The following is a 27,822-nucleotide window of genomic DNA, read 5'->3' as shown; positions in this document are numbered from 1 at the left end:
TTCGCCACATACATCAACTCTGCTGAGCAGAAAATTGAAATGGAAATGTGGGCCTTGAAAGAGTGTGGCTCCCATTTAGCCCTGGACCAGAGCTAATGATATGTCATTTCTCTCAGGGGCACGAGCTGCTGCCTTCGCTCTAACACTCTCATCCTGCACTGGAGGGGTGGGGGGGGGGGGGGGGGGGGGGGGGGGGGGGCAGCTGCACCATCCTCCACTGTAAACTCTGTCCATTTACATGTGTGAGCTGAAGTCCTGCACAACGTTTCTGTTTCACTTTAAGTCTAGCAGGAGGTTTTTGTTTACAAGGAAGCGTATGTTGAGCTGCAGAAATCTGTCAGGAGGCTTCTCGTGAAAATGTGTGAATGCTTTAAATATTTATTGGTAGATGCTCATTAAAAGATGTTTCACAGCTTTCAACATGACAGATTGTCAAAATGACGGCATAGCTGACTGCATTCATCCTCAAGCCTTCAAAACAGGGCTTATATGATTGTTTAAAGTATGTTTACTGTATGTCAAGAATCGTTCAGATTCAAGGGAAACGTTTGACGTATCTAGAAAAAAAGACTTCTGCTCAAATTGCTGTCAAATTCCACCAGCGCAGAGTTACAAGCCAATTGAATTTGTAACTCTTAAACTTCACCCCATGAGTATTTGATGTGCATGGCTGCAGTCCACTGTAAACAGCACATGGTGTTAAACGCAGGACTTGCACCCTGACAGATATGGTGATATGAATGTTTATGTAAACAGCAGGGCGGCGGTTAACACTCAGCAGATGGATCCTGAATTATTGAAGAGCAGAGAGTTTCTCACATGTTTTGGTCTTCTCCTTTTATTACAGCTTCAATCTGCCTTTTTCATGAGCTTTCATCATGTCTATAGAGTTTGGTAGCGCAGGGGGCTGAGTGTTTCAAGCCAAGTGTGATCTGCTGGTATACTTACACAGACACAAACACACATGTTACACTTGGGGAAATATTCTCTATCTGCAGAATGCCTTCTGCCGTTCAGTTTGCTGTATGATGATAGAGGGCTACAAGTCACTTAGCAGACGCTTTTATCCAAAGCGACTTACATCAGAGAGTAAGAACAACACAAGCAAGGACAGAAAGGAGGAAACAACAAGAGCAAACGAACAGCTTTAAGTCCGATCGGACCCTGGTGCTGACAGGCAGTGAGCAGAGGCAAAGCACAACATCCACAGCTGTTCCTGAGAGTTCTAATCAGCATCAAAACCATCCTGAAATCACTGTTATCAATTATCAGGGATATTGGTTAAATGATGAAGTAAATGTTATTATTCAGCAAAGTCTTTGTTCAAAAGACCAATTTTCTCTCAGATAAAAAAAAATATATATAAATACAACAAATTCCCGTTTCTCAAGTGTTTGCAGCCAGTTCTAATAGTAAAGCAAACACACACAGACGCACACACACACACTGAGAGAAAACTTGATGACCTGACTCGACTCCCCGTGCGAGGTTCAAGATTAAAACCAGCAGAAAAATGCATGAGACGCTCCCGTCTGACTAATCCAACCTCACCTTGAGTCTGATTGACACTAAACACATTTGCAATTTGAGTCTGCATAAATGTTGCTCTCAGAGAGCAAAACTAACTACTCTGCTGAATATGGAGTATGACAGCTACAAGGAACACATTCGCAGGATGTATTTTGAACTCTCTTATGGAGTTACTGAATCATAAACAAATATTTTACTCAAAATATGCAGGATCCTGGGTGATTTTTAAAGATGTGAAATACGCAGGGGTGAATGGATAAAGATGAAGATCACTGATTAAACATGCAGCTCTCCAGACGTTACTTAGCTGTTTTGATATCCTTTAATAGTGTTTGTTAAAACACTGCTGAACATGGCTCCTACAGTATATGTGTGAAATGCTCTGCGAGGAGCAGCAGTCAAGGATTACTCTTGTTTCTCCAAGGCTGCTTTATTCACTGCCTCTTACCTTTTTCTCTGTCCTTTTAATGCCTTGCTGCATAACCAATCGCCCTTCTGGGACAAATAGGGTTGAAGTAGAGTTGAAATCTTTAGAGTATGTATACTGTAGAAGATACGCTCAGTTATAGTTAGTGTGAGGTTTAGTATAAAAGCCATGCTGCTTTTCTTACCTCACCATCAGCTGGGTTGCTGACAAGTGTGTTCTGGTTCATCTGTTTTAAAGGACATTTAGTGGTAGAAAGTCAGGTACAATTTATCTTTATACTACAGTACATCTACCTTTTTGTACTTTGACCCTAAATGTGCCTTACTGTCTAGTTCTTAGTAGATTTGAGAATCAGATTCTTTAAACAAAATATTGAAACTATAGGAAACAGAACAGCTTTTGGCTCCCTTCGTTAACAATGTATTGACATATATGACCTGTCTATGGAGGGCTAGCAGCAGTACCACTAATTAAATGTCCACTCTTCCACTCAAGTTCAAAAGGGAAGCCTAAATATTTAGTCAGAGAAAGGGTTGATTATATAAATACAAAGTTGGTTTGGGTTTGGACATTTTGTTTTGAAATGGTTGGATAGAGCCGCTCAACTGTAAATGAACCAGTTCAAACGAGCTCCACAAGCTACAAGAGTAAAATGCTGCTCATCCACTATAGCATAAGTATTTAAAATTGAATAACATGGGGTGTCGGTAGCCTGGTGTTTAATGCGTGAGCCCCAAGTACAGAGGCCCAGACCTGTGGCTGCTTTAACACATGTCATCCCTCACCCTGGCTTCTGACTCTATCCACTGTCCTATCTTTAGGAAAAAAAATCTTAACTTACTAACTTCACAGACGCAGCAAATGGGTGCATGTTGCTGATAATGCCTCTGTACCTTTCTGTGGAATTTTGAATAGAGGGTTTGTACATGTAACGTTTTCATAGTTGAAGTATTTTTAACCTGAGTTAAGGATCTTTGTCCTTTTACCACCACTGAGGAATCTGACACTGATAACATCACTCTCCTTGCTATAATCGAAGCAGCAGCTACTTCAGCAAAGCAGAGAAAGACATCAATCCATGATTCTCATTGACTTGTCTTCCTGTAAAAAAAAATACACAAGCTAACAGCATCAAGATGATGATGCAATTAATCTCACTGTCGTTCATTCAGGACACATCAAACACAGTTCATCTATGTAGACAGATGCTATCCAGAAATGGGATTTTAAGTATCGATATGATCCACTCAGTGATCAAATTCTTAGTTCATATTCAGACACACAAAGACATCCACACAAAGAATCCAAACGGTGTGCAAAAGTAAACTAAGAACTCTTTTATTCTTTTTTGTTCATTTTATATATCTATCTTTAGATGTTTATTTTCTTTTTTTTTTTTATCTACTCGAGTCCTTTAAAAGTTTTGTCATCATGCGAGGTGCAGCTTCAGTGTTGGTAGTACATGCAAGGTTGTGGATTTTTGTCGGTGGTTTTTTCACACATCGGACAGCTGGAGAGAGAGAGAGAGAGAACGGGCATCTGAAACCCTGAGCGGACACACATCGACCACTCTGGAGTCACCATAAAAAAAAAAAATTAAAAAAAAGGAAAGAAAAGAAAGATCCACTACAGACGCAGCTGCATGAAGGGATACTGACCATCATCGAGGATTCACAAAGGGTTAAGCAGAAGCGGTTCAGTTCTTGCTGTGATAGTTACCATCCAATCCAGAGACAGGGATGGTTTTATATCATGACATCATCAGTTGACATCGTTAGTGCAGTCAAAGGAGAAAGAAAACAAATCTACAAGCAGGCAGTCTTAAGGGGCGAAATATACAAAATAAAACCTCAGACAGCTTTGTAGAGAGAGAAAAACACAGAGGAAGAACAGAGAGTGGAGGAGCGGGGGGGGTGGGGGGTGGGGGGGGGGACTTCATTCAGACTCCTGTTTGTGACAGCTGACATTAAAGGAGACATCAGGAGTATTGCTTGTGACTTTGGTCTGGGTCTATTTGTCAGGGGTGGGGGGGGGGGGGGCTTTGGATCCTGACATTTTCTGTGATTATTTTTGCAACCAAATTTCAAAGTTTCCACCTTCCAAGTCGACACCGGTAGCTTCCACTTCCTGCTGTTCTAATGCTGACTTATAAAACAACCAAATATATACGTAAAAAATAAAAAGAATGTACATTTATGACATCACACGTGCCAGCTGGTGGATGCCACTTTTAGCTGAGACACCATACAGTGCATATTTTTCTTTTTGTATAACATAGGTGGCTACAATGGGGACGAAGCCTGTTAACCCCGGCAGTGTTCGTGCCATGCTTTACGGTGCCCGGCGTGTCACAGAGAACCACAAATTAACATCTTCACAATCCCAGCAAACAGTTTCCAGATGGGATGAACTGATTGTACAGGTAACAGATTTTGTCATTTTTTTTTTTGTTGTTGTTGCTCCTTATATACACAGAAATACTTCACGGCAGCAGTAATGATTGCAGGTCACAATATACACGTTGGCCACCGACGGCTACAGATGCACTAAAGAAGCCTGACAATTCATTTACCCCCACCCCCCCCACCCCCCCCCCACCCCCCCCACCACCCACCACCACCCCCACACACTGGTAGAATATACAGATTTTGTACAAATCAAAATACAGTGTTTAGAGGATATACAAAAAGCAAACAGTAAAGGGTTGATTTTTTTTTTTTAACAGGAAAAAGGACGAGATATTAATAAAAGAGAGAGGGGAAACACAGATGGACATCATCATCTTTGGTGAAGATTCCACAGAGTACGCTTTGACACACACACACACACACACACATACACGCACTAGCATACATGTTTCATACAGCTGGGAATATGGATTCACTCAAGTTATTTTGAAAAACACGTCCCTCGTTTACAGATTTCAAAGAAGAGGACATTCAGCATGTAAAGATGGCAGGTTGGATTCACAAAGGTGTTCTTTAAACTAACATGTCTGCAGATGGAGGAGAGAGGAGAAAGGAAGTGACATCACACTGAAACATTTGGTTATAACCTACTGGTTTATCAGATATTTGCATAAAGGGAATGCATGTTATTGTACTGGACCTCTGTTGTTTTTTTTTTTTTTAAATCAATATGGAGGGATTACAACATGTTAGCATTCCAGGCTATCACTACAGACTGTGTTGCATCTAGTGAATGTAACGTCATATACTGTGTGAGTCTCTACAGCACATAGACCATGCTTTCTATTAATAGTTCAACTGACAGCTACCATGAATCCCTGCCACAAAGTTTACGTAGTTACAAGATCTGAGAGAGAGGTCTGTTTATGTGGTATTCACTGCAGTATTATCCCCGATTCCTCAAATGCCCCCAAAAACAAGAAAACAACAACAATGAAACAAACAAACAAACAAAAAAAGACGGCCCATTCCCTCCCTCCCCCTGAAACAAACAATCCCGAGAAATCTAGAAAATAGAGACAAAGATTCAAAGCTGCCTGTGGAGGAAGATGCTGGCATTCATTCAAAAAAAAATCATTCACTGATGGACGCTCTCCACCACGTGTTTTTTCTTCGACTCTGTACGCCTCCCAGTTCAGTTCCCATGCAAAGCCATGGCTTGGATTGAGGAAAAAAAATACAACGTGCAGCCACTCCAAAAAAGCTTGTCCCAAGACCCAGGCGAGGAGGAGGAGGAGGAGGAGGAGGAGGAGTCATAGTCCCCCTCCCACAGTTCAATTATGGAATGAGAGTGACATGAAAACGTATGAAGAAATGGAAAAACATAAAGAACAACAAAGTACTAATCTGCTCTTTCCAGTCAGTGAATCACACAGGACCACGATCTTTTGTCACATTTTTGTCTTTAATAAGAGGGGATAAGAACAGTCTCATTTAAGGACCGGACCAAATACCACATATTAACTGTTCTATTTTCTGTTCTCTTTCTTTTTAATACTAGATTTACATCCTGAAGATTTAGTCATATTTAAATTAAATTTCATGGTTCATTTTAGCTAGTAGATATATATATATATAGATATATATATATATAATTTAGGTCCATACAAATGATTCTAGTGAACAAGGATCCTGTGTTTCTAGGCTACATTTAACCCTCATCGATCAAGAAAAATAGACACAACTCAATCATTTCAATTTTTACATCTACGGCATAAAAACAGAATTGCTCTGGGAAACATAAACAACTCAGACATGTAAAAACCATGGTTCCAGTTTTAAAACAGAAAACAAGCAGATGAAAAAACATCATGGGTCAAACTCATAATAAAAAGGACAAAAATCAACATGATGGTTAAAGACAACGTGAGGCAGACGTCCTCTGAGGAATGACAACGATGAGCTATGGATGGTTTGTGAAACGACACACTTATTTCCACAAGTACAAAGTGCACGTGCGTGTCGACACACGGGACGGAGGTAAGTCTCTCTGTGGGCTGGTTGTTAATAAAGGGGGGGGTAGGGGGGGGCTTCTTGCTTTCAGGCCTGGGTCAGGAGAGGAGGAGTGGAGAGAGGGTTTAGGGTTCCCTTGGTCCCTGGACTCCCTCAGGAGCTGTTGGAGAACTGGTCTTGCTCAATGGGCTTTTTGACCCAGGCCCCCAGGCCGGCCTTGTGGAAGGCTTTGATGAGCGCCTGCTTGGCAGAGTGGTACTCTGTGGCGGCCTGCTTGGCTTCATGGTAGGAGTTGGGCTTCAGCATCTTGATCCACAAGATGGACGACAACTAACATGGTCAGAAAAAAAGACAAAAAGTAAGTCATATGATTAAAAAATGAATGAGTAATCATCTAAAATTAAAGGGTGGTTGTATGTGGTGATACTATAACACTGAGTGGATTTTGAATGAGTGAAACATCAAGAGGAAACATAGCAACACAGGCCAAAACCAATATTTATTAAACTACCTTGGAGTGTAGGCGCACCCAGCGGCTGTAGAGGGCATGCTTGCAGAGACGAGAGGCGCGGCCCATGTCGTCCTTGCCTGTAGTTGCATTAATTACCTCCAGCGCCTGGTCACCCACCGTCCAGTTCACGCTGAAGTTGGGGGCCTTCCCCGGCTGCCTGGCTTCTGCGTTACTTATACCTGGAATTTAAAAAAAAACAATGTGTTACAGACTTAACAGCACAACACAGAAAACGTTCCATTCCCATACTAATTAAATTATTAAAAACACTTAACAATACCCCTACCTGTTTCCATGGCAACAAAGAAAAATAGTTGAAGGTACAGAATATTGGGGAATTTCTTCTTATGAATGAATAAATACAGCAAGCCATCTCATCCACACTGACGTAAAGTAAAGTAAAGTACTCAGTCAACTGAGTCTGAAATCTCTTTTAAATCCTTCTCAACATACTTTTATCGGCAAGCCTTTCAGGATTTTTTTTTCAGATTATAACTGAATTGAAATGGAAAATCATTTAAAGCTTAACGCAGCAACACAAGCCATTCTACTCCAAGGCATTGATAAAACAATGGAAAACAAAAGAACCAAGCAACTTTTTCCCGTTCACTTTCTAGTTGTCATGCTGGGTAGAAACAAAATATCATCCACCGAGGGGGAATCTGAGGTCAAAGCCTGCTCTCTCCCAGCAAACCACAGGGCACAGGCCTCCACAGTACCTGAAGCATAACTGTGAGATATATGGACGCCATAAATTCAGGTTTCTTGCACTGTGTGTATATCAGTGTGTGTGTGTGTGTGTGTGTGTGTGTGTGTGTGTGTGTGTGTGTGTGTGTGTGTGTGTGTGTGTATTAAGCTTCTTGGTTCCATTTGGCAGCACTTGTGGCAGCAGATGATTTAAAGGGGATGAAATCCTTAGTGCTCTAACACCACAGTGCTTCACCGCTAAAAACTCTCTAAAGCGGAAAAGGTTAATAACCTCCAACCATTATCTCCCTTACCCGCCATTTAGGGAGCAACCAGAGGGGAGGAGCAGGAGGAGCTGATAGCTGCTTGTCATCCATAAGATATAAACCAATGACCACAATGTCCCTTCACCAGGTTAATGCAGAGTGTTGGAGTAGCCATTGCTGTAATCAGCTGTCAAGCTTTAGACTTCTGCATTTAAAGACTGAGAAATGTGACTTTTAGCCTTTCATAAACCAGTACCAAAGCTAACCATTAGCTTAACTACCTACACCAGTCATAAGTTATTAACATCATTAACAGCTGAAACTACCACAAATCATTTCCCCGCAGTGTTGAAGTTGATCTTAAAATTAGCCATTAGCTATCGATTTGGCTTGAGTATGTTTAGACTCAATAAAACCAAGTAAAAATTACATATCATAGTTAGCATCATGCTAAAAGCCCTCTCTTTGGTTAAAATCATTATAATTACAAACAGTATTAATATATATTATCTGATTCTGTTTTTGAAAGGAGGTTGTAACACTGTAAAGTCAGTTAGCTAATCATAGCCAATTGCAGCTGACAGTTCTCCATTCAGTCAGAGAAAATAACACTCCTGAAATTATGATTTAATTTACTGCTGGTTAACCTGTTGTTTAATAAACAACCAGGACTTTCAGTTTCATTGGTAAATCTGCGGCTTTGTGTGTGTTTCATTCAAGAGACGGGATTAGCAAAAGCTAGCTATAGGTAAAAAGGTCTAGGCATTCAAAAGTCATATTTGCCCTGTAGGTTGTAGGCTCAGAAAAAGGTTTGTAAAATCTAAAACTTCTTAAGAGTCACATATTAATCCATTTATCTAAATGCATATATTAAAAATGTGGAATTACCGCGTGTTTTTCTGATGTATTCATATTTCTTCATATATATTGTGTTGTGAATATTTAACTGTATTTAAAATGTATCTGTACTTCTATTTATTTCCTATTTTCTCCATATTTCTATTCTGTAGAGGAGCAACTAGAACGCCTCCATTTCCTCCTGGGATTAATGAGGTGTTTCTGATTCTGATGCTGATACATGCTAATGTTTAACAAATAGACAAAGACTGAGTGCAACGTAAATATGGCCTTTATAAAAAGGTCAAGCTAATGCTGAACATTTACAAAGAAAATGATAAAGCTATTCAAATTCCACACGAAGAAGGTAAATGTCAGCTCAGACCAAACAGAGGAGAGAAGCAATAACTGCCTCCCTGCTGTGGACTGACTAGTGAGGATGGATAGATGTGTTTACTGATCAGCATAAGCATCTTCCTCTTTGATATTTACACAGCTTGAGTTTGACTGGCAGAGATAAACATGGAGATTCCCTCAAAATAGAATCATTCAATTACATCTGAGAGCTCTTAGCCGAAATTGTACCAGAGGGAACAGTTATTTATTTATTTGCTCACCGCTGAGTAGAGGCCTGTTGAGAGTGAACTGCTGTGGCAGGTCCTCGATATCTGCGATGCGCTGGTACATGGCCCTTGAGAGGTGGTCAGCGTGGTAGAGACTGCCGAGGATGATGCTGGAGAAGTAGATTGGTTCTGAGAAGTAGCTCATCAAAGAGCCCTGAATGCCCACCACATTCCACCTGTGAAAAATGAAAAACACACTGATTAGATAAACTGAAGTGTGGGGGGGGGGGGGGGGGGGGGGGGCTGTTGCCAATATGCTTTTATATCTATGTGACACTTAAATGAAAAACACCTCAGTAACAGCAACAACCTGCTGCATTAACTGCCAATCATTAGTCAAGAAATCTTGGGAACAACAGTCAAACAATTCACATTCCTGAGCTCTTGAAGATGTTTTCACAAATGCACTCCTGAGAATTTCTGACGCTATAATGACAGGTTTGCTTTTATTTCAATGTTTACTGTTATCTGAGGAATCCACAGTATCAACAAAAGAGTGGAAAAGAACTCAACTTAACACTGAAATCATTATAAAAACAGTTTAATTGTATGGCAGAAGATTGCACCAGTCATGTACCAGTTGCATGACATAAACATCAATATCGCTGCAGGCTCGCTTGCGGTTCATTTTCCTGCTGTTTTCTCATAGCTACTGTCCCCAACTTAACACTGAAATCATACTAGGGGGCTAGCAGGAAAAAGTCCAGGTAAAGTGGGGTGAAAACTGTGACCCTTAGCGTTGAAAGAGCAACAGGAAACACCATCTTTCTTCCATCACTTTCTCCTTTACTTTGTAGTTGTTACAACAAACTGCGACCTCCTGGTTGTTCTAACCATGAAGGTACACTTCCAAAAATACTGGATAACTTTCAACAGTTGCCACTTCAGCTCCCGCTTCCACCAAGCGGTCCAGTTTGGTTCAGTACAGATTGGTACGGTTCGATTTGGTACCCTGATCTTGCCTGCGTTTCCACAGCCAACCGTACCCCTTACTTTGTAAGCAAAGTGTAAGCCAGAAAGCGACAGCGGCGTCCGCTACTAAGAGCGAGACATCTTTGCAGTGTAACACAATGGAGGACGTCCAGCAGAGACCTCTAGGGTCGTCCACTGGGCAGTGCTAGGTGCTGATATTAGTCGTGATAAACAAATAAAACACAACCATGGAATGAATCTCTCGAAATCCACAGGATATTTAAACATGCCGTGTTTTGTGTTTGTCCTTTATTACCGCTGTTGCATGGGAAGTGATGATCATTTGGACAAATCAACGAACTGCAGTGTGTCTTGATCCAGTCTTTAGGATCAGATCGGTACGCTAGGCACCCCAATAGAAGGGTATAAAAAAATGAGGACGGTATGGATCGGTTATTTTGGTACCATTCCCAACATTCGACAGTGGAAACGCCAATAAATGCTACCATACTGAAAGAACTGAACAGGACCGCTTGGACTAGCTTTATCAATCAATATAACTGAACTGAAAAGGGCTGAGAGTCTGAGCTTTGAGTTGAGGAATTGTGTTGTGAAAGATAAAAAGGGTTTCCCCCCTTTTTATCTTTCACAAAACAATTCCTTAAAAGTTTTTTAAGCATTGAAAAGTTAAGAAGCAGAATATACAAAGACATATAAAAATGTTGTTTGCGCATGAGTTGAAACAAACATACAAGCGCACAAGCAGAATATATCAGTACATCAGCAGTCAATGCAACCCACTACACACAATCGCACACAACCCTACAGCTGTGTTCACTCCGAGGTATCCAATTTCATTTTCTACAAACTTCTGTGTATTTCTACGTTGTGTTATTAACCATCTCTCCCTAGTCATTTTCCCATTGACATGCTCTGTGAAGCCTGCCCACCACCAGCGAGGGGGAGAGGGGGAGAGGGGGAGAGAGAGAGAGAGAGAGAGAGAGAGAGAGAGAGAGAGAGAGAGAGAAAGGGGGAAGGAAGCAAAACAGAAAGCAGGGAGGGAGATGAAGACAGGGTGGGGGAGCATGAGGAGTGAGACAAAAGAAGTGAGGAGAAAGGTGAATGACAGTGGGAAGAAAATGAAAGAGAAGTTGAAAGAGAGAAAAAGTTGGATACAGTTGAAATATTGAAAAAATGAAGTGGAGTGTTATTCTATATGATAAGACCAAAATAAAAAATAGTTAAGATCATTTCAGTCCCTAAAGACATTACCATTGATATCTTGGCACTGTGTTATTTAGCATACAGTATCTTAAAAGGAGAAACAGCATGTCTGTAAGGGACTATTTTCAGATTAGAGTATAAATTAAATTAAGTTAACAGAAACGACAGTACCTATGTGTAAGAAAGTAGAAAAGGATCAATTTATCCACAGTAAAAGAAAGGCTCGATCACATGTTGAGCCACAGAGCTCAACTGGGCAAGCTTAATAATGATTTTATACAGACTGAATGATTGAACAACTTTAGCTTGAAGGACTAACCAAATTAATAATGACACAAAGTGACACTGAGCTTTTCTCGTTCCTTCTTTCCCTTTAGGCAGACTGTTGGAGACCGTGTGAAATTACCAACATGGAACAAGAACAATGAAGTATATGCAAGCGAAGACCCCAGGCTACTTAGAGGGGCCGCTGTTTCTACATGCAATATTCTCTCTCTCGCTGTATGTGTGTGTGTTTGTGTGTAAGAGAGGGAGAGAGTGCGTGATATTGTGTGCGAAACTGAGGCAAGGCGAAATTAAATCTGTGATTTCATAGCTTAGAGCAGTGGAGGACACGTTCAATACAGTCGAATAGCTACAATATATTCTGTGCCGTCCACAAAGTGTAGAAGCAAAACAACATCAGGATTTAAAAAAAAAACACTCAAAGTATATACAAAGAACCACAAATATGCAAGGGCACACATATTGAGTTATGTTTTCTAAGGCAGTCGATTTCCTTCTCGTCAAACTTGACTGTAACACTTTGCGGTTATCTTATTCAGCATCGTTGTGCACAATGAGTCTGAGAGCAGGTGAACAAGTCTGATTGCCAATGCAATCAAAAGAACATAAAGACGGGAGGAAACAGGACAAACAGAGAGAAATAACCCATGAGTGCTTTGCCTGTCTGCTAATGAGCTCAATCAAATATAAGGGAAACGATGAACACCGAGGCAGAGCACTGCTCGTTCTGTCGAGGCCTCGGGGGCCGGGCATGTAATCAAAGCAAAATGAGAGGGGGGAAACAATGTGTAAGGAGGGAACATTACAGGCACGGTCAAAGTATGCCAGTCAGTTTGTGCTGTGTTAAATAGCAGCCCTGCGGCGTACAATCACTCACATGCGGACTGGAGCAGGTGGACAGCAGATCCCTCACCTGGCAAAATGACTCTTTGGCAAACTGGGAAGCCTTAAATAGTTTTTCCTTACAATGGAATGGATGCATTTAAAATACTAATCCCCTGAAGTACCTGTAAAGGTGTAATTTTGTGATGATCTGATTCTGAATTGAAACTATAGCTGAAATCCATGGTTTATTTTTTTGTAATCTACAACTTGGCATGAACAAACCCTCATGACAAACGTATGTTGCCCTCTGCTGACTTGGATCGCTCCACTTTTGGACATCAACACAAAGTCTGAATCGGTAGTATCAGTGCTGTCTGCCTGAAAGTGCAACATCTCTTTTTTTATACACAACAAACAACATTTGCTACACAGTCTACATCACCCTCATCAAATAAACGCTCAGCAGTCAATCACTCAGTTCATTTGGGGAAGGTGTTATGATCCTGAACGGAGAAGGAAAAAGAGGAGGAGGAGGGGGAGGGGGACTGCTTCTGTGAAGAGTTATGGAGAAGTGTCATGGTTCATCAAAAGAGAAGCACAGAGTTGCCTTGAACATGGACAGAGACTAAAGATGCTTTGATCTGTCTGCAAAAAAAAAATGATCTAAGGACAAGAGGATCCATCAATCCAGCTGTCCCTGACACACCCAGAACAAAATGATAGACTGGAAATGACAAAGTGACTCATTGCAGCGTGGGTAAATAAAACACACACACACACACACACACACACACACACACACACACACACACACACACACACACACACACACACACACACAGAAAAGAAAGTATAAAAAGAGTATCATGAAATATGTTTCTTTTTGGAAAAATATGGATTTATTGCAGATTTCTAAGCATGAAAGGAAAGTGAAATTAACATACTTGTAGTTTATTCAGCTACAGCAGAGAGTGTATTAACAAACAGTGGAGTAAGGATTGGGATTAAAAGTGAAGTGAAGCCAATGTAGAAGTACCATTAACCTGCATTCTTTCTCATAACTAAAGCTCAGCTGCTTATATTCAGCCAATCAGAACAAAGCAACAGCATATGCTTAAGCTTAAAGCTCCTCTCACTTCACTTTTAAATGTCAGTAATAATAATACACCTCAGTTTCTAGAATTCCCAGAATTCTTTTTTCTCTTGGGTCCCAGACCTCAGAGAAACACACGGCTACTAAGGGTTTAGGATTCCCAGAATTCAATGGGTGATCTCTCAGTAAAATGTACTTTGTAAAAAGGAATTGTTTAACATTTAAATTAATTGTAATTCTGGCTGAGAGTTACTGCAAACAACAAACAACAACATGCCTGTTAATGAATGTGTCAGAACTAGAGAAATGGACCGACTTAGGCTGTACAGTAACTTCATATTAAGCATAAAGACACCAAAGTGGTACCAATGTTCTCATCTGACTCTTGGCATGAACATCATTATGCACATATTAAAGAGAAAACAAAGCTGAAAGTCATAGGAACATTAACGAACATTAAAACACAGCCTACATCTGTAGTAAAACTTTCTTTGAATTAGTGAATTCAATTTGTACCAACTTACCTTGCGATCTTGTCACTACAAGACATGGTGAGTAACCTCTCCCCCTGCAGCACCCCGTCCCAGGTCTGGATGGTGTTGCTGGACCTTACAGGGATGGTGCCCTCCCCCGACTCAATTTTGGTCCTTAACTGGCCCCGTGCTTTCCGGTTGGGATGTCTGTCTCCCTGGTCTGAATCATACATGACAATAACAAAGGTATTAATGCAGAAAACAGTAGAAGGAATCACAAACTGACTCCCTGTGTCATCGCTTGTATGTCTATTTTAGGACTATAATATAGATGTATAGTATTTCAGTATGTAAATCAACTACACAGGACACCTGTGCAAGAAATGTAGGTCCCTATTATGATGCAAATATATACATACATCTTTATGAGGTAAAAAAAAAAAAAGATTCAGAGAAAAGAAAGCAAAATCTTAGCTTCAACAAAGCATGACCCGTTATTTGGGATTATGTTATCAATGTTTTCTGCTGTTCCACCAGCAGGCGCCATCTATTCAGTGACTAATTGAATGTGGCTGTTTTCTATTCAGTCTGCCATGTGCAACCGAAAACACTTTGACAAGTGTAAGAGGGAGGTTAATCAGACAGACAGTGTGGGTGTGCTGGGCAGGAGGAGGACTGATAGAGACAGACAGCGAATGACAAAAAGCTCTAATTACTCGAGCCTTGTTTAAATGTGTCTGTAATGCGTGTTTGCGCGTCGCAGTCAAATTCTAATTAAATGAAACCAAGCATGAGGACGGAGAAAACCTAGCGATGTAATTCAATAACAAACACACACTGTTGTTTAGCCTGGATTGTGAGCGAAGATGAGATCAAATTTAAAGCATGTTGTTAGAGCTACACAGCACAGACATGGCTGCTGTGAGGCAGGAAGCGGACGCTCCACTCTGTCACTCTGTACCTTCAACGCCGGCCTCGTGAGGGGAGAAGATCCGGGCGTCTCCGCAGGGCGAGGTGCTGATGTAGAGGTGGAACTGAACGTTGTCCTTTAACCTGTAGCCTCCCTTTTCACACGGCACGAATATCGATCTCTGATGGTCTTCCTTGTTGTTGCTATGACAACCAGACAAATGACACCGTAAATATGTGGCTAAGAAACTGGACTTGAAAGAACGTTATTAGATACGGCGAAGATTACGACATGAGATTATCTACGCTAACGAATAATAAACTTCACTTCAAGAAAACACATTCACACCGTCCACTGACCTGAGGAAGAACTCCAGCTGGGAGTAGAGGTACCTGATGAGCGAGCGTCGGGCGATTATCTCAGCGTGACAGTCGTTGAGAGCCAAGCCGCGGTCGCTCATGTACTCACCGTTGATGCATTTGGTTCCTGTGGAGACACAAATGACCTGTGCCTCCTTTACATCTGTACCTGTGCGAGGTAAAGGGAACAAAGACATATCAGTGAATGGACACGCCCCCTAAAATATAATTTTACATCAGCTGTTGGTTTTTAGTGTGTTTCAATGGTAACTTCGTGATAAGACAGAGTGCAATATTTAGCACATTTTAAAAAAGCTAAGTTTAGCTCTTGTCCTGGAGTTACCCTGCAGAAAGCCATATTAACTGGTCAGCTGTCACCAAACACAGTTTATAAAAGGTACTTCTGTAGCTTATGGAGGCAGCAGCAGACACATACTATTATTCCTGTAAAGTGACAGCTTAAAGGAGTCATTGCTTTTTTAAATAGTAGTGAGGAAAGAACCATGCTGTCAAAATAAAAACTGCACTTTAAGTTTTAAAAGTAATAATGATAGTTTAATACTTATGTATTGATGTTTTAGTATTATTATCCTTTGGGGTTGCCTGTGTGGAACTAATTGTTTAGTCTGCCTTCAACTCAAACTACGTTCTACACACTGTTAATTGACGTACGTCTGACCTTCAGTGAGCAGAATTTGAGACTAGAAGGCGGATCTCACTTGAATCTGCTGATGGGGGATCATTTCTTATGTCTCAGTTTGAGTTTGTATGTATGAAGAAAGATTTTCTTTTTACATCAGATGCCAGGATGTAACAAACACAGGTGGGATTTGGAAACTTGGAAAACCCACTGGAAAAAAATGTATTCTTATTTTAAAAAAAGCAGAATGAAACATCTCCTGGGGTTTATAACCTGTCTTATATGTTGCTGAATTGTTTGATTCTTTAGAATGTTTTTTAGTTTTATAGACTCAACATATTTATTAACATGTATATGTTTTTAAAAGGTTAAGGTATTGATTGAAGTCAAGTAAAAAAAGGTAAAAAAAAATGAAAAGCTCAGTGAAATAAATGACCAGATTCAAGAACAGTGCTAAAGTTATTTTTTTTATTAACACTCCACCACTGGTGACAGGACTGAACATAAAACTGTGTTTAACTCATTAGTGTTAGCTGCTAAATAGATCATTGATTTCTCAGGAGACATTTAAAGAAGAGACCTGAGCATGCTGCTACTTAACTGTGAATAATAATATCAACTTGTTTCTGTGAACCATGCAACCTTAATTGTCCTACGGTTAATATTGAAAAGTGACAATCAGTGCCATGTTTTGTGAGGATAAAAAGAACCAACCATCTCTCCTTCCAAATGTACCTGTTGTCATGACAACCCCTGCTAGGACTTTCCGACGAGCATGGGGGGAGGTGAAGTTGTCTGTCAGCTCACTGAACTTATCCACCACCAGACGAGAGACGGCGTCAGCCAGAACCTAGAATCACACACACACACACACACACACACGCACACGCACGCACACGCACGCACACGCACGCACACGCACGCACACGCACGCACACGCACGCACACGCACACACACACACACACACACACACAGATACAGAAGAAAAACACATCCACACAAACATGAGCTTGTGTCAGATGTGTCAGCTTACAAAGCGCGTCTGATGTTATCCTCCCCTGGAGCACCATGTACCTGTCACAGCGTTCAAATTCAGCTCCAAAACAAGAGTCAGAGCGTTGAAACGGCAACAAGTGAAACTGGGTTGACCCCCTGAGGGGTACCTAACAGTCTTTCAAGCAGCGCTGTCTGAGTTTGGCGTGACAGTTATAATTTATCATCTCCCATCTGACGGTGAATCACAAAAAGCAACAACCAAAGAAGGGTAGCTGAGCAGCACATGTAAGCAAAGTGTTCATTGCACAAGGTTTCAAACTCCCATCTAAACTCTGTAAGAGCCTCAAGTGAACTTCACACATCTTTTGTTCTTGGACAGCCCCATCCTCTTGCTGGCTCTTTATCCATTGCTAATGTGATGGAAAACGACGAGAACCAAGAGAGAGAAGACGGCTGGATGACCACAAATTAAAGAGATTAGTCCAATATTACTTCCCTGCCACTTCAAAGTCACCCACTCGTAGCCAGATCATTTGACTTTCGCAATTCAAGGTCGCATATGGTATAAAAATGATTTTAAATCCATAGTGGTTGAAAAAAGTGAAAGTCCTAATCCCTCTAGAAAAAAAGGGAGATCTTGAAAGTAACATTTCCCTTCAAGCAAGAATAAAAGGTCTGTTTATTTTCCCCACTGCGTGATTCAATATTTCTAAGCTTTAATGGTTGAAGTGTCAACAAAAACAAGTTAAACTATAAAATACAAACGCAAAGTTCAAATATTCTTTTGAAAAAGTGGATTCTAACCATTTCCCCCCCCATTAGCTCCTTGCCAGATGGAAACAGGCAGCAGGAATTAAATACCAAGCGACAGAGAATTAATCGAGCAATTAGTGGGGTCGTTGTCGTTAAAATGGGGGTGCTTGTTGAATAAATCAGTTGTGAGAAAGTGGAAAGAGGGAGTTAAGGAGGAAAAAGAAGGCTCTGGGGAGTGGACTGTTGACAGTGTGTGGTGCTGATTAGCTTAGCTGACTGTTTTATTCCTCTTCACACACTGGCATGGCTCTTGTAGTGACTTCTTCAGAGGCGTATAAAGCAACAACCAGCCTCAGCGTACCTGATGTGAATGAGGTTTAGAAGATAACCTACCCGGACAGCAGAGTATAACCGGTCAGGATGTCAAAAACAAGTGAAAAAAACTTGGGAATCCAAAAGTTTAACGCAGGAAACAACCAAAAAGACCTCATTCAACATTTAACAATAATGCTTTCATTTTATGTAGTCTGGTCACCTCTCTGAGGAGTGGTTGATCAATTTTATTATGGTGATATAAACAGCATTTCATTCTGAAATACACTCAACAGAGAGGGGGGCTATACTTCATCTGAAAACTTCAACCAAGATTAAAAAAGGACATAACTCAGGGAGAAATATGTAACAACCAGCATAAGAATCCTGACTACCGCTTTGACAGTGTATTAAAAATCTACTGTATAATGTTTTAAAAAACATATTAAAAAAATGATACAGTCCCTTGCCTTTCATTAACCATCACTTGGTTATTTCCAACCCTTCTTAAATTCTCATGATGGTTTTAAGCCAACTGATGATTGGGCAGGTCAGATTAAGAAAGCTCTACTTGAAACATAATACTACTGTCACTGAAATGCCATTACTTTTTTTAATACAAAAAAAATAATATAAATAAAAACTGTATCTGAGATCCAGAGTAACTTCCCCAAACTATCCTTGAGAGTTCTTCTCCATTAATATTTTCTGTAAACATGTCTACAAGGAGTATTACATTGTGTCCAATGTTGACTATAGATGAGTTTATTCAAATCAACAGCCTCTCACAGTATCATTGTCAAACAGTTCTCTGTGTATGTACCATATAACAGTCTGTCTTTCTAAGTACCTTACGTTGAAGGGCCTAAAATATGGATGAGCCAAGACAGGATTTAAGTCTGATTATATGTTTTTTTATTTCAATCAAAGCGGTGTTGGGGCTAAACCTTTTTCTATATGCATGACTTGCATTTTGATGATGCCCAATTTAGTCCAAAAGTTTCTGATCTGATCTGGTAAGTATCTGTACCAATTTCCAATTAAAAAGAAAATACATTTCTTACCTGGGGTAGATGAAGCTGTAATCCCTCTCTTGGAATGGGTTGTCGGGATGGTGTCTGGTCTAGCTGCATGTTGAAGAGAGCTGAGAGGGCTGCCTGCGCTGCCCGGGCTTTAGCCAGCTTCTTGTTGCGCCCTGAACCTTCAAACGTCTGTGAATCCACTGTTACTGACATCACAAAATTCTTGGCGTGACTCTCCCCACTCTCTGACACAAAGTCATATTTGAGGCCTGGCCTGAGCTCATTGAGGATCATGACTGGGTTTTTGCCACTGGAAGGTGAGCTGAATGCTGATGGAGGGGGCAAGGGGGCCTGAACAAGGTTGCTGCCAGGTGGCGTGGGCAGTGGGTACTCCCCTATTGAGTTTAAGGAGCTGCTACCATTGGAGCCTACATAGAAGGATTCTTCAGGTGCGGCTGGTGTCTCAAAGCCATTGAAGAGCATGTCTGGGAAGTCAGCCTGGTCAGAAGTAAAGTCTGTGTTCACTGTCAGTGTTCGACCCATGGCCAGGTGTGCCTCAGATGCATTGGGGAACTGGACAAAGGAACGCAGCGCTTTCTCAGCTGCATTCAGTTTAGCTTTCTTCTTAGTTGGGCCCATGCCCTCAAACATCTGTCCATTGACCTCAACAGTCATGACAAACACTGGTGCATGGACTGGTCCTGTCTGAGACAGCAGTTTGTACTGTAGACCAGGTTTGATTTCATTCAACTGCATCAGAGCGTTTTTGGGCAGGACTGGCCCCGGTGTTTTCTTGCGCTTTTTGGCACGAAACTTTGAGTGTGTATGTCCATTGTTCCCCTCTTCTAGGGGCCGCTTTCGACTGCCCAGGCCGCTGCCATTTGGGAGCTGCTCAGCCACTCCCATCCCGTCTTTGCAGGACACGTTGTCCAGGTTGCGGTTTTCCTTAACATCGGTGCTGCTCGAACCTGCGGTGCCCAGAAAGAGTAACTTACAACGCCTTCGTTGCAGGATCTTGTAAATGCAAAATTTATAGATTCCTTTATCACTCTTTGGAACTGAACCAATGATTTGTGTTCCATCATAGAATCAAGTGAAGCTGACATTTATTTTAATTGAACATATTAGGCTTTAGTCTATCGATATCACTACAACTGAAGAACACCAACAGTATATGTACTTCTCTAAGTGGCATGCAGATTTCTTAGAGGTGAACCTTGGCCAATAAGTAAAATCATGTAGAAAATTTCAGAATTTACTTTGTTATATGGAATTTCATTAGTTCAATGGATATTAATTAACTTCATATCTAAAGTTGAACTTATGACAGTTTGTTATTTTAAAGGTTAGGGTAAAGTGGGAGAAGAATATTAAACTTTTCAGGTTGCAAAGTGTTATGATTCTACAACAAAAATGCACACAAATACAAGCACATATTTCATAACTAAACAGAGACACACACACACAGAGAGCTGCTTCTCATCCACTCTATCAATTTTAAATGGCTTGAGTGCCTACACAGAAATTGGGTACATTTTAAGTGTTCAGTTTTTAACTGCAGGCTCTGAAATACACCGTACTGGGGAACACATATCACTGAATCCAGTTAGCAAAGTGGATGGAATATTGGCAAAAATTTTCATTTATAACATCCTTCAGCAAAGGCTTGATAGGTTACTCCTTGCGGTACTCAGGAGAAAGAGAGGCCGCAGTGTGCATGAGTGGGATTGTAGGTCGGGTTGAGGGAGTGCAAGGGAGAAGTGCAGGGAGAGGAGCTGAGGACCAGGCAAAGAGGAGAATACATCAAAGAGGCAGAAGGAGAAGTCTCCACCTACTGCAGGATCCTAAAGGCTTGACTGGTGACACGCTGGGATGCTAAAATGTTGTTTACCCGTTTCACAAAATATTTGGAAAAGAATGACTGTCATATATGAAATGAGGGAAATCTGAATTTGAAAGCGGTTTCTAATGAGGTGCCATTCATAAGACCCTTCGCCTCTGAGATCCCCCCCCCCCCATGGAGTTTGTCAAAGAACAGTGTTTCAGGTTGCAAAATGTACTGACATGCTGGTACCATCTGCATACTACCATAGACTAAAGGCAAGGAAAGAAAGACATTTAATTCTAGGAGCAAGAAAACAAATTGCATATCTTTCAATTTAAGAGACAATACATCCAAAACATGCAATATATTTTTTTTGGGTGTGTGCATGTATTCTACATATTGTTAGCATAATGCAAATTAATAGGGGAAAGGAGGAATGCTGTGCACAGTAGAAAAGTCACCTAAGAAATTGGTGCTCAATCTCGCCAAACTTACAAATATTTCCACATTAAATATTTCCACATGTACAGTATTAAGTATAGCTACAAAAGACCACTGTCTTTACCAGCAATGAGTCAAATACATAGAAAAAGACTTCAGTATTTAACCAGTTCCTTGAATTATGGATGACAGCCAGAGGTAGATTTGAACTGTCCTGCACATATGCAGGGCAAGTATCTGAGTGCTTGAGAAAACTGCTGGTCTGCCGCCACAGTTAGTTTCGAATTCTCGTCCTTATTATTCTTCCTGACAGCCAAAAGCGGTGCTTTAGCACTGGATGACTATCACCAGCATAGTTAAGAGGAAACCCATCTCATTGGTAATGGCTGAAAGGTTAATAAAGGACTATTACCAACCCTTCAAGAGGAACAGCAACACTGACCAACTAGAAATAGGCAAAGGGCATGGTGTGCTCCAGGCGGCCACAGCCCTTAAAATTGAACTGAACGTTTGCTCAATTACCTTACCATTTCAATAGGCTATTGGGACCTTTGTCTTGGCCAATGTTGGTGTGCCAATGAAAGTATGGCACGCGTGTAAACCCAACAGCCCATAAAAAAGTTTTCAAAACTTGAATCCTAAATAAACTCCTCCAGTACCAAGCACAATTAAAAACTTAGAACCTCAAACTCACGTAATAACACTTTACCAAGTGAAAGCACTCGTCAGGGTGCGCAATGATACAAAGAAACTAAGAAGCTGGTAACCGAAATTAGGTGGGCATGCCAAATAAGCTTAGTTTAAAAAAAAAAAAAAAAAAAAACTCAAATCAAATCACTCAATTTACAAGCTAGAGCACTTCCCAGGAAGCAGCCTCTTCCATTTAACAGGGAGCTTCTGTTGCATGCTTTAACAAGCAAAAACACTCACCAGGGAGCAATTAAATTACTGAGGAGCTTTTGGCTGCTGTAGAGCAAGCTTCCTGGTTGCAGCAGTCAAAAACCCTTTGAATCACGGACTTTGAAAGAGGACTCCAAAACAAGCTCCATTTACGTACTTTTTACATTCTTCTTCTGCACACCCTTGAGATAATCAAATCCAATATTAAGGCACAGTCTCTAGCAAGTCAAGAAGAATATAGTTTTTCTGATTTAAAAAATATACTCCAATTGTTAAACAGAATTCATGAACCTGAAAACATTCAAACAGAATTCATAGGGCCCTTTAAATAAACATATTTGATTGCCCATTAGTAATTCTATTCAGACTGTTATATATATGGGAATAGGGACCCATCAAAAATGTAATCACATTCTGGAAAAACTCTAGCATGCTGCACAGACAGATACATTGAATATCATGGCACACAGAAAAAAAACTACTGGAGTTCTCTTTCATTATTCTAATATTTAGAATTCAACAAATTTCAAACTGATAATGGTCATTTTAAAGTATAAACACTTCTTGCAGGATGATAGATATCCAGTAATAGTCCACAGCCTAAGACCAGATCAGATGACGAAAGCCATACAGAAACAGCCATGACACCATGCATTGACTTATGACACACACATGCAGTTGGGGTCATTTTCATGCCAGTATCTGTGTAATCAGCACCGATCAGTTATAAAATGACAAAAGATCCCATATGCTTGGATCTTTTCAGATCTTGAAATCCCTGTGGGGGTTGCATGAACCAACCAAACAGACAAAAAGTATTTCATCAGAATTCCATTTCAAGTGTTTGTTGGGTGTTTCACTTGGGAAAATTCATGTGATTAAAGAATTTCAAGAAGCGCTAAGGTTGTCACATAAAAGTTAGAAATGATTTCATGTTTTCCTCTGGTGTTCCCTCGGTATATTCTAAAAGAGGGGTTGTGTGAGCTTAGACTGCGTTTTATCTCCAAATATATCCTTTGACTGGAAATGAAAGAAAAAGGCTTCAGAGCCTTGAATAAGATTGCTTTAAAACTCTGCATATCTGACTTAATACTAAACAACATGCATCTCCTCAGAGCAAAAACACTAAGTATGACACTAGAAGAGGAACTTTTCATTTGTCTTGAAGGTTGAGGAACTGCTGGGGCGACAGCTCTCTTTGAATGAGTTAAAAATTGTTAAGGTGATGGGAAACACATTTAATTATGTCTTTCCTTGCCGCCTGAGCTTCAGATATCAAGTTCACACCCAAAAGTCTCATTGAAGTTCAATGAGATGGAGTGGAGAGGAATTTCTGAAGAGAGGAATGATGTAAAAGGAATCTGTAATATGACCTGAAGCCTCTTGGATGTGATGATTAGCTCTACCCCAAAAAGGTTTAATGAAATCAGTGGTACATGAGTGTGTATTCACTGGTCTGCCTGGTGGTTTCCGGTTAGGACAAATGCTAATCGAGTGTGTGCTTATGGAGCGGTTACTCAATGCGAATGGAAATTGAGTAGATGTAAAAAGTAATATTGTTCAACAAAAGATGTTTGGTTGTTTTGTTCAGCATTGTAATGCATGTTACAGGATTCCAGAAAAATGAAGGCTAGGGGCAATGCTAATTCTTGTGATGGCAAGTCAAATTGTTTACACTGATTACACATTAGATAAGGACAGGAGAACATACAAGGGAAGACATGCAGGCAGACAAAAAGAAGGAGAATGAAATACAGGCAGACATTTAAAAGTAGAGACCAGCTATCGCTTAGACAGGAGGACAGACAGACTGAAAAATGACGAAAATCAGAGTCGACTCACTCATATTCTCCTCCTCATCCACATCCATGGTGACGGGTTTGCTCTGACCTGAGAGCAGCCTTGCCCCCACTGCACCTGGCGATCAGAGGACATGAAGGTTGATTGCATAAGCACGGTCAAAGGGATCCAAAATGCATATAAACACATTCAAAGACCTCGAGAGGCTGAGGTGATTGATACATTTCTGGATACTCAAGCACGCGCACACACAATAAAATAATGCACATAGGGTACTGTGTGAGTAGCCGTTGATGTGGGCGTATAAATATTCAGAGACTGAGAGATATCAAGGTGAGAGAGGAGGCCGGGGCTGACAGGCCTTAATAGCAGGAGCAGTCTATTGTGACTTTAATATCCCTCCGATTAGACCTCATTTCCCACTGCCTGCTGAGAGATATACAGCTGTGACATGGCCAAGTTACTCCATCGCCACACACACACACACACACACACACACACACACACACACACACACACACACACACACACACACACACACACACACACACACACACACACACACACACACACACACACACACACACACACACACACACACACACACACACACACACACACACACACACACACACACACACACACACACCTTATCCCAAGGTGGAGAGTGCGATTAAAGCTCCATTAAGCAATATTTTCACACTAACACAGAATCAAATTATTTCATGGAATCTGAAATGTTCGCTCATACCGCCAATTACGCTGAAAATGAACACTACCTCTGATTTCCTTTTTTCTGTCTCTGGCTGTTTACTTCTTTATATATTTTAGTTAAATTACTTTATATAGTTTGGTTAATGAGCATATTACGAAAGCCAAACACTCAATAATAAGCCTTTTATTCCATCCTTTTTATAGCTTTTGGTCATTGTATACAAGAACAATGAATCGGGAATGAGAAAGTCAACTTGGAATGTGAAATGCCAAGGGGTCAGAAACAACTGTGTCAAGGCTGAACTTTAAAACAGTCATTTTACTGAGGCCCTTTGGGGCAAGAGAACAATCTATACAACACTGACATACTGTCACTTTATAAAGTGCTTTTGGAAACATTTGCACATGTCCACATTCTGCAGGTGTGGAGCAACAGAAGCATTCATTCTGACTTTTATTTCAGACCACCTGATACAGTTAAGACCGATACTCGTTCTACTTTAAGCTCTGATTTTCGTCTCCACCGAATTCTGATGAAGATACTTCCTCTTTGACAAATTAAGTATTTTGTATGTGTATTGACCGTACGTCTGTCTAACCTTCAGAAAGTGTTTAGTTGGAGCATTTTTTTTTTAAACCATAAAAGTAAAGTTGTTCAACTGAAAATCAATCAAGATTTGGGTGATAATTCTGGTAGGGACCCCATTTCCCATAACACCTAGTCATTTGATTTATTGTTTATATAGAAATGTTGGTCAGTAAAGCTTTAATAACTTTTTTTTCCATAAAAAGCTTTATACTTACTTTCTGTATTTCAAAAGTGCTAAAAAACTGCTTCAAAGAGTAAAGCTTACATTCAGTTTGAATCATACATTTTCTTCATGTTTTGTCAATGGTAAATGAACTTGAGCTTGTATGGCGCTTTTCTAGACCTCTGACTACTCAAATCTCTTTTACACCACAGGTCACACCTACACATTCACACCCTGATGGTAGATGTAATGTACCTACCAACCTAAATGGACCATCAGAAGTAATTGATCCCATTCATACACACTCATAAGGCGCTGACGAGCAACTTGGGGTTAAGTGCCTTCACCAAGGACACATCGGACATGTTGCTGCAGGAGCTGGGGATCGATCCCCCGGTTAAGAGACCACCGACTCTACCAACTGAGCCACAGCCGCCCCTGGCTTGTGTGTCAAACATAAGGTTAGCTTTTTAAAATCAGTCAGGTTGTTGATCAAATTAATGATTTCCAAAATGACTCCAACAGAAAAGGGGATACATATGAAGAGTTGCACCTTGGGTTCCCACTATTCTGCTAATTAAAGAAGTGATAGTTGTAGGAAAGTTTCTTGAAACTCCCTACTCAAGCCACAGCGCGACTGAAAAATAAATTGATTGCTGAGAGCAGGGGCGGAAGAGTGCAGAGTGATGAAACAGACTAACAGAGTAAGTAAGATGAGAGAAAGAGAAAAGTTAAGGGAAAAGGCAGAGAGGCGAACGACACGAAGAGACAGAGAGAAGCAGGAGAAAGATGGCATTATGATACAGAACAGATTGTGCTGATTCTACTCTCTCTCCACCCGTCTTCCATCAGTGCCCCCATTCCTCAGCCAGACACTTTCTTAAGCTAAAGTAAATGGGCTAATTAATCTGGGCTAATGGTGGGTGACAGCAAATATGCTAGCACAATTATCACCCTATTAAAGATTCATATTCTAACCCATAATTGAAAATGAAAAGGTGGGGTGAAGGGAGGATGGGTGGGAGTAGGTCCGATGGAGTGGGAGATGAGAGTCGTTTTTCTCAGGTAGCAGGTTCCAGGTGCCCGTGGCCCCTACACAGCCATCCAAAAACTCACAACCACATCACACTGCAGCGTTTTCGACTTCTAGATTTTAAATTATTGAGTTTAACTTGTAGAGGTTAGAAAAGTTTTAACATCTTTCATTGGTGGTTCACTTTCATAAGAAGAGTATCGACCCTTCATGTTGATGGTGTGGTCGGATCTTAAATTGAGCAAATAGGGATAAAAGTACAAAAGTCAATATATATATCTAGGTTTAAAACTAAATATTTCACAAGGCTGTGGTGTTATTCAAGCTTCCTCCAACACACTCTGCTGTGCAGTTTAATCAGCATGCAATGCAAATTTGCCTGTCAGTTTTGATTTTCAGATGAGACCGCCTTGGTCATAAATTTGTAACTACTCCCGAAATCAGGTGCAATCAGCGGGGAGCTTTCATAAAACGAATGTGTGAGTGTGCCCGTTTGTGTCTTTAGCAGTTACCTGTAATGTGGAGGTATATGGCTGTGCAGTCTATAAATGGAACAACATCTCAGAAAAAAACCTGGTCACAGCGTCCTGTAACCTCGAGTGAAATCTGCTGTTTATGTGTTGAGTGAGATTAACGATCCCTCTTGAAATTCTATTATTATTAAAATTACAGCAGTGACAATGAAGAAACCTGCGTAGTCTCAATTTCAGAAAATGGAAACTGATGGTTAGTTGAGAAAAAAAAACAGTGCTGTGTTACGTATAGTGTGCTGTGTGAGTATCTGTGCATGTATCTATATCTTCTCTTTGAAAAGATTATACACCTCAAGCTCAACTGCAAAGCAATGGTCAATGGGCCTGCTCTCCCCACTCTACTACCTGGATGTAAAGAAGCACAGTTACATGTAAAGGACAGCATCTCGTAGGAGTACTTTGATCCCGGGAAACTGAGATAAAAATGTATGTAGGCTGGCATATGGACTGGAGCAATGAATAACAACATAGCACAGGCCTTATGGATGTTAACCTGCAGGGAGGATTGAAGGCTGGGGATGCTAGCACTGCTAAGGTAAACCACACTCAGCAAACTTTTTTTTACATCTATTACCTGCAGATAATTCTTTAAATAAATTCATTGGCCTCAGTTTGGACTGTTTTCTTTCTTCAGACTAGTCTGTTAGTCAGAATTTAAAATTTCCATTTAAGCGACAAGGCAATTGGTCGCCTAGGAACATCAATGATAATCATTTT

The 27,822-nt window shown here is 40.7% G+C and overlaps 1 protein-coding gene across 4 annotated transcripts in view; it reads right to left on the bottom strand.

Moving 5' to 3' along the window:
• Positions 1-3,279: 3,279 nt before the first annotated feature.
• The window catches only part of adarb1b (adenosine deaminase RNA specific B1b), a 127,865-nt gene continuing 103,322 nt past the window's right edge, over positions 3,280-27,822 (bottom strand). For all 4 annotated transcript variants that reach the window (XM_020644756.3, XM_020644755.3, XM_029279499.2 and 1 more), the window contains 9 exons: positions 24,116-24,190; positions 19,150-20,075; positions 16,759-16,873; positions 15,384-15,552; positions 15,076-15,227; positions 14,166-14,334; positions 9,297-9,478; positions 6,890-7,068; positions 3,280-6,708 (listed from right to left, as the gene is read on the bottom strand). In XM_020644756.3, the coding sequence (XP_020500412.1) occupies positions 6,532-6,708; positions 6,890-7,068; positions 9,297-9,478; positions 14,166-14,334; positions 15,076-15,227; positions 15,384-15,552; positions 16,759-16,873; positions 19,150-20,075; positions 24,116-24,143 (2,097 nt within the window). In that variant the 5' untranslated portion in view covers positions 24,144-24,190 and the 3' untranslated portion in view covers positions 3,280-6,531. The remainder of the gene's footprint in view (positions 6,709-6,889; positions 7,069-9,296; positions 9,479-14,165; positions 14,335-15,075; positions 15,228-15,383; positions 15,553-16,758; positions 16,874-19,149; positions 20,076-24,115; positions 24,191-27,822) is intronic.

This window comes from Labrus bergylta, chromosome 13, assembly GCF_963930695.1.
Source record: "Labrus bergylta chromosome 13, fLabBer1.1, whole genome shotgun sequence".
Classification (NCBI taxonomy): domain Eukaryota; kingdom Metazoa; phylum Chordata; class Actinopteri; order Labriformes; family Labridae; genus Labrus; species Labrus bergylta.
Note: the sequence above shows the minus strand (reverse complement) of the source record. Positions and strands in the feature narration are given on the sequence as shown.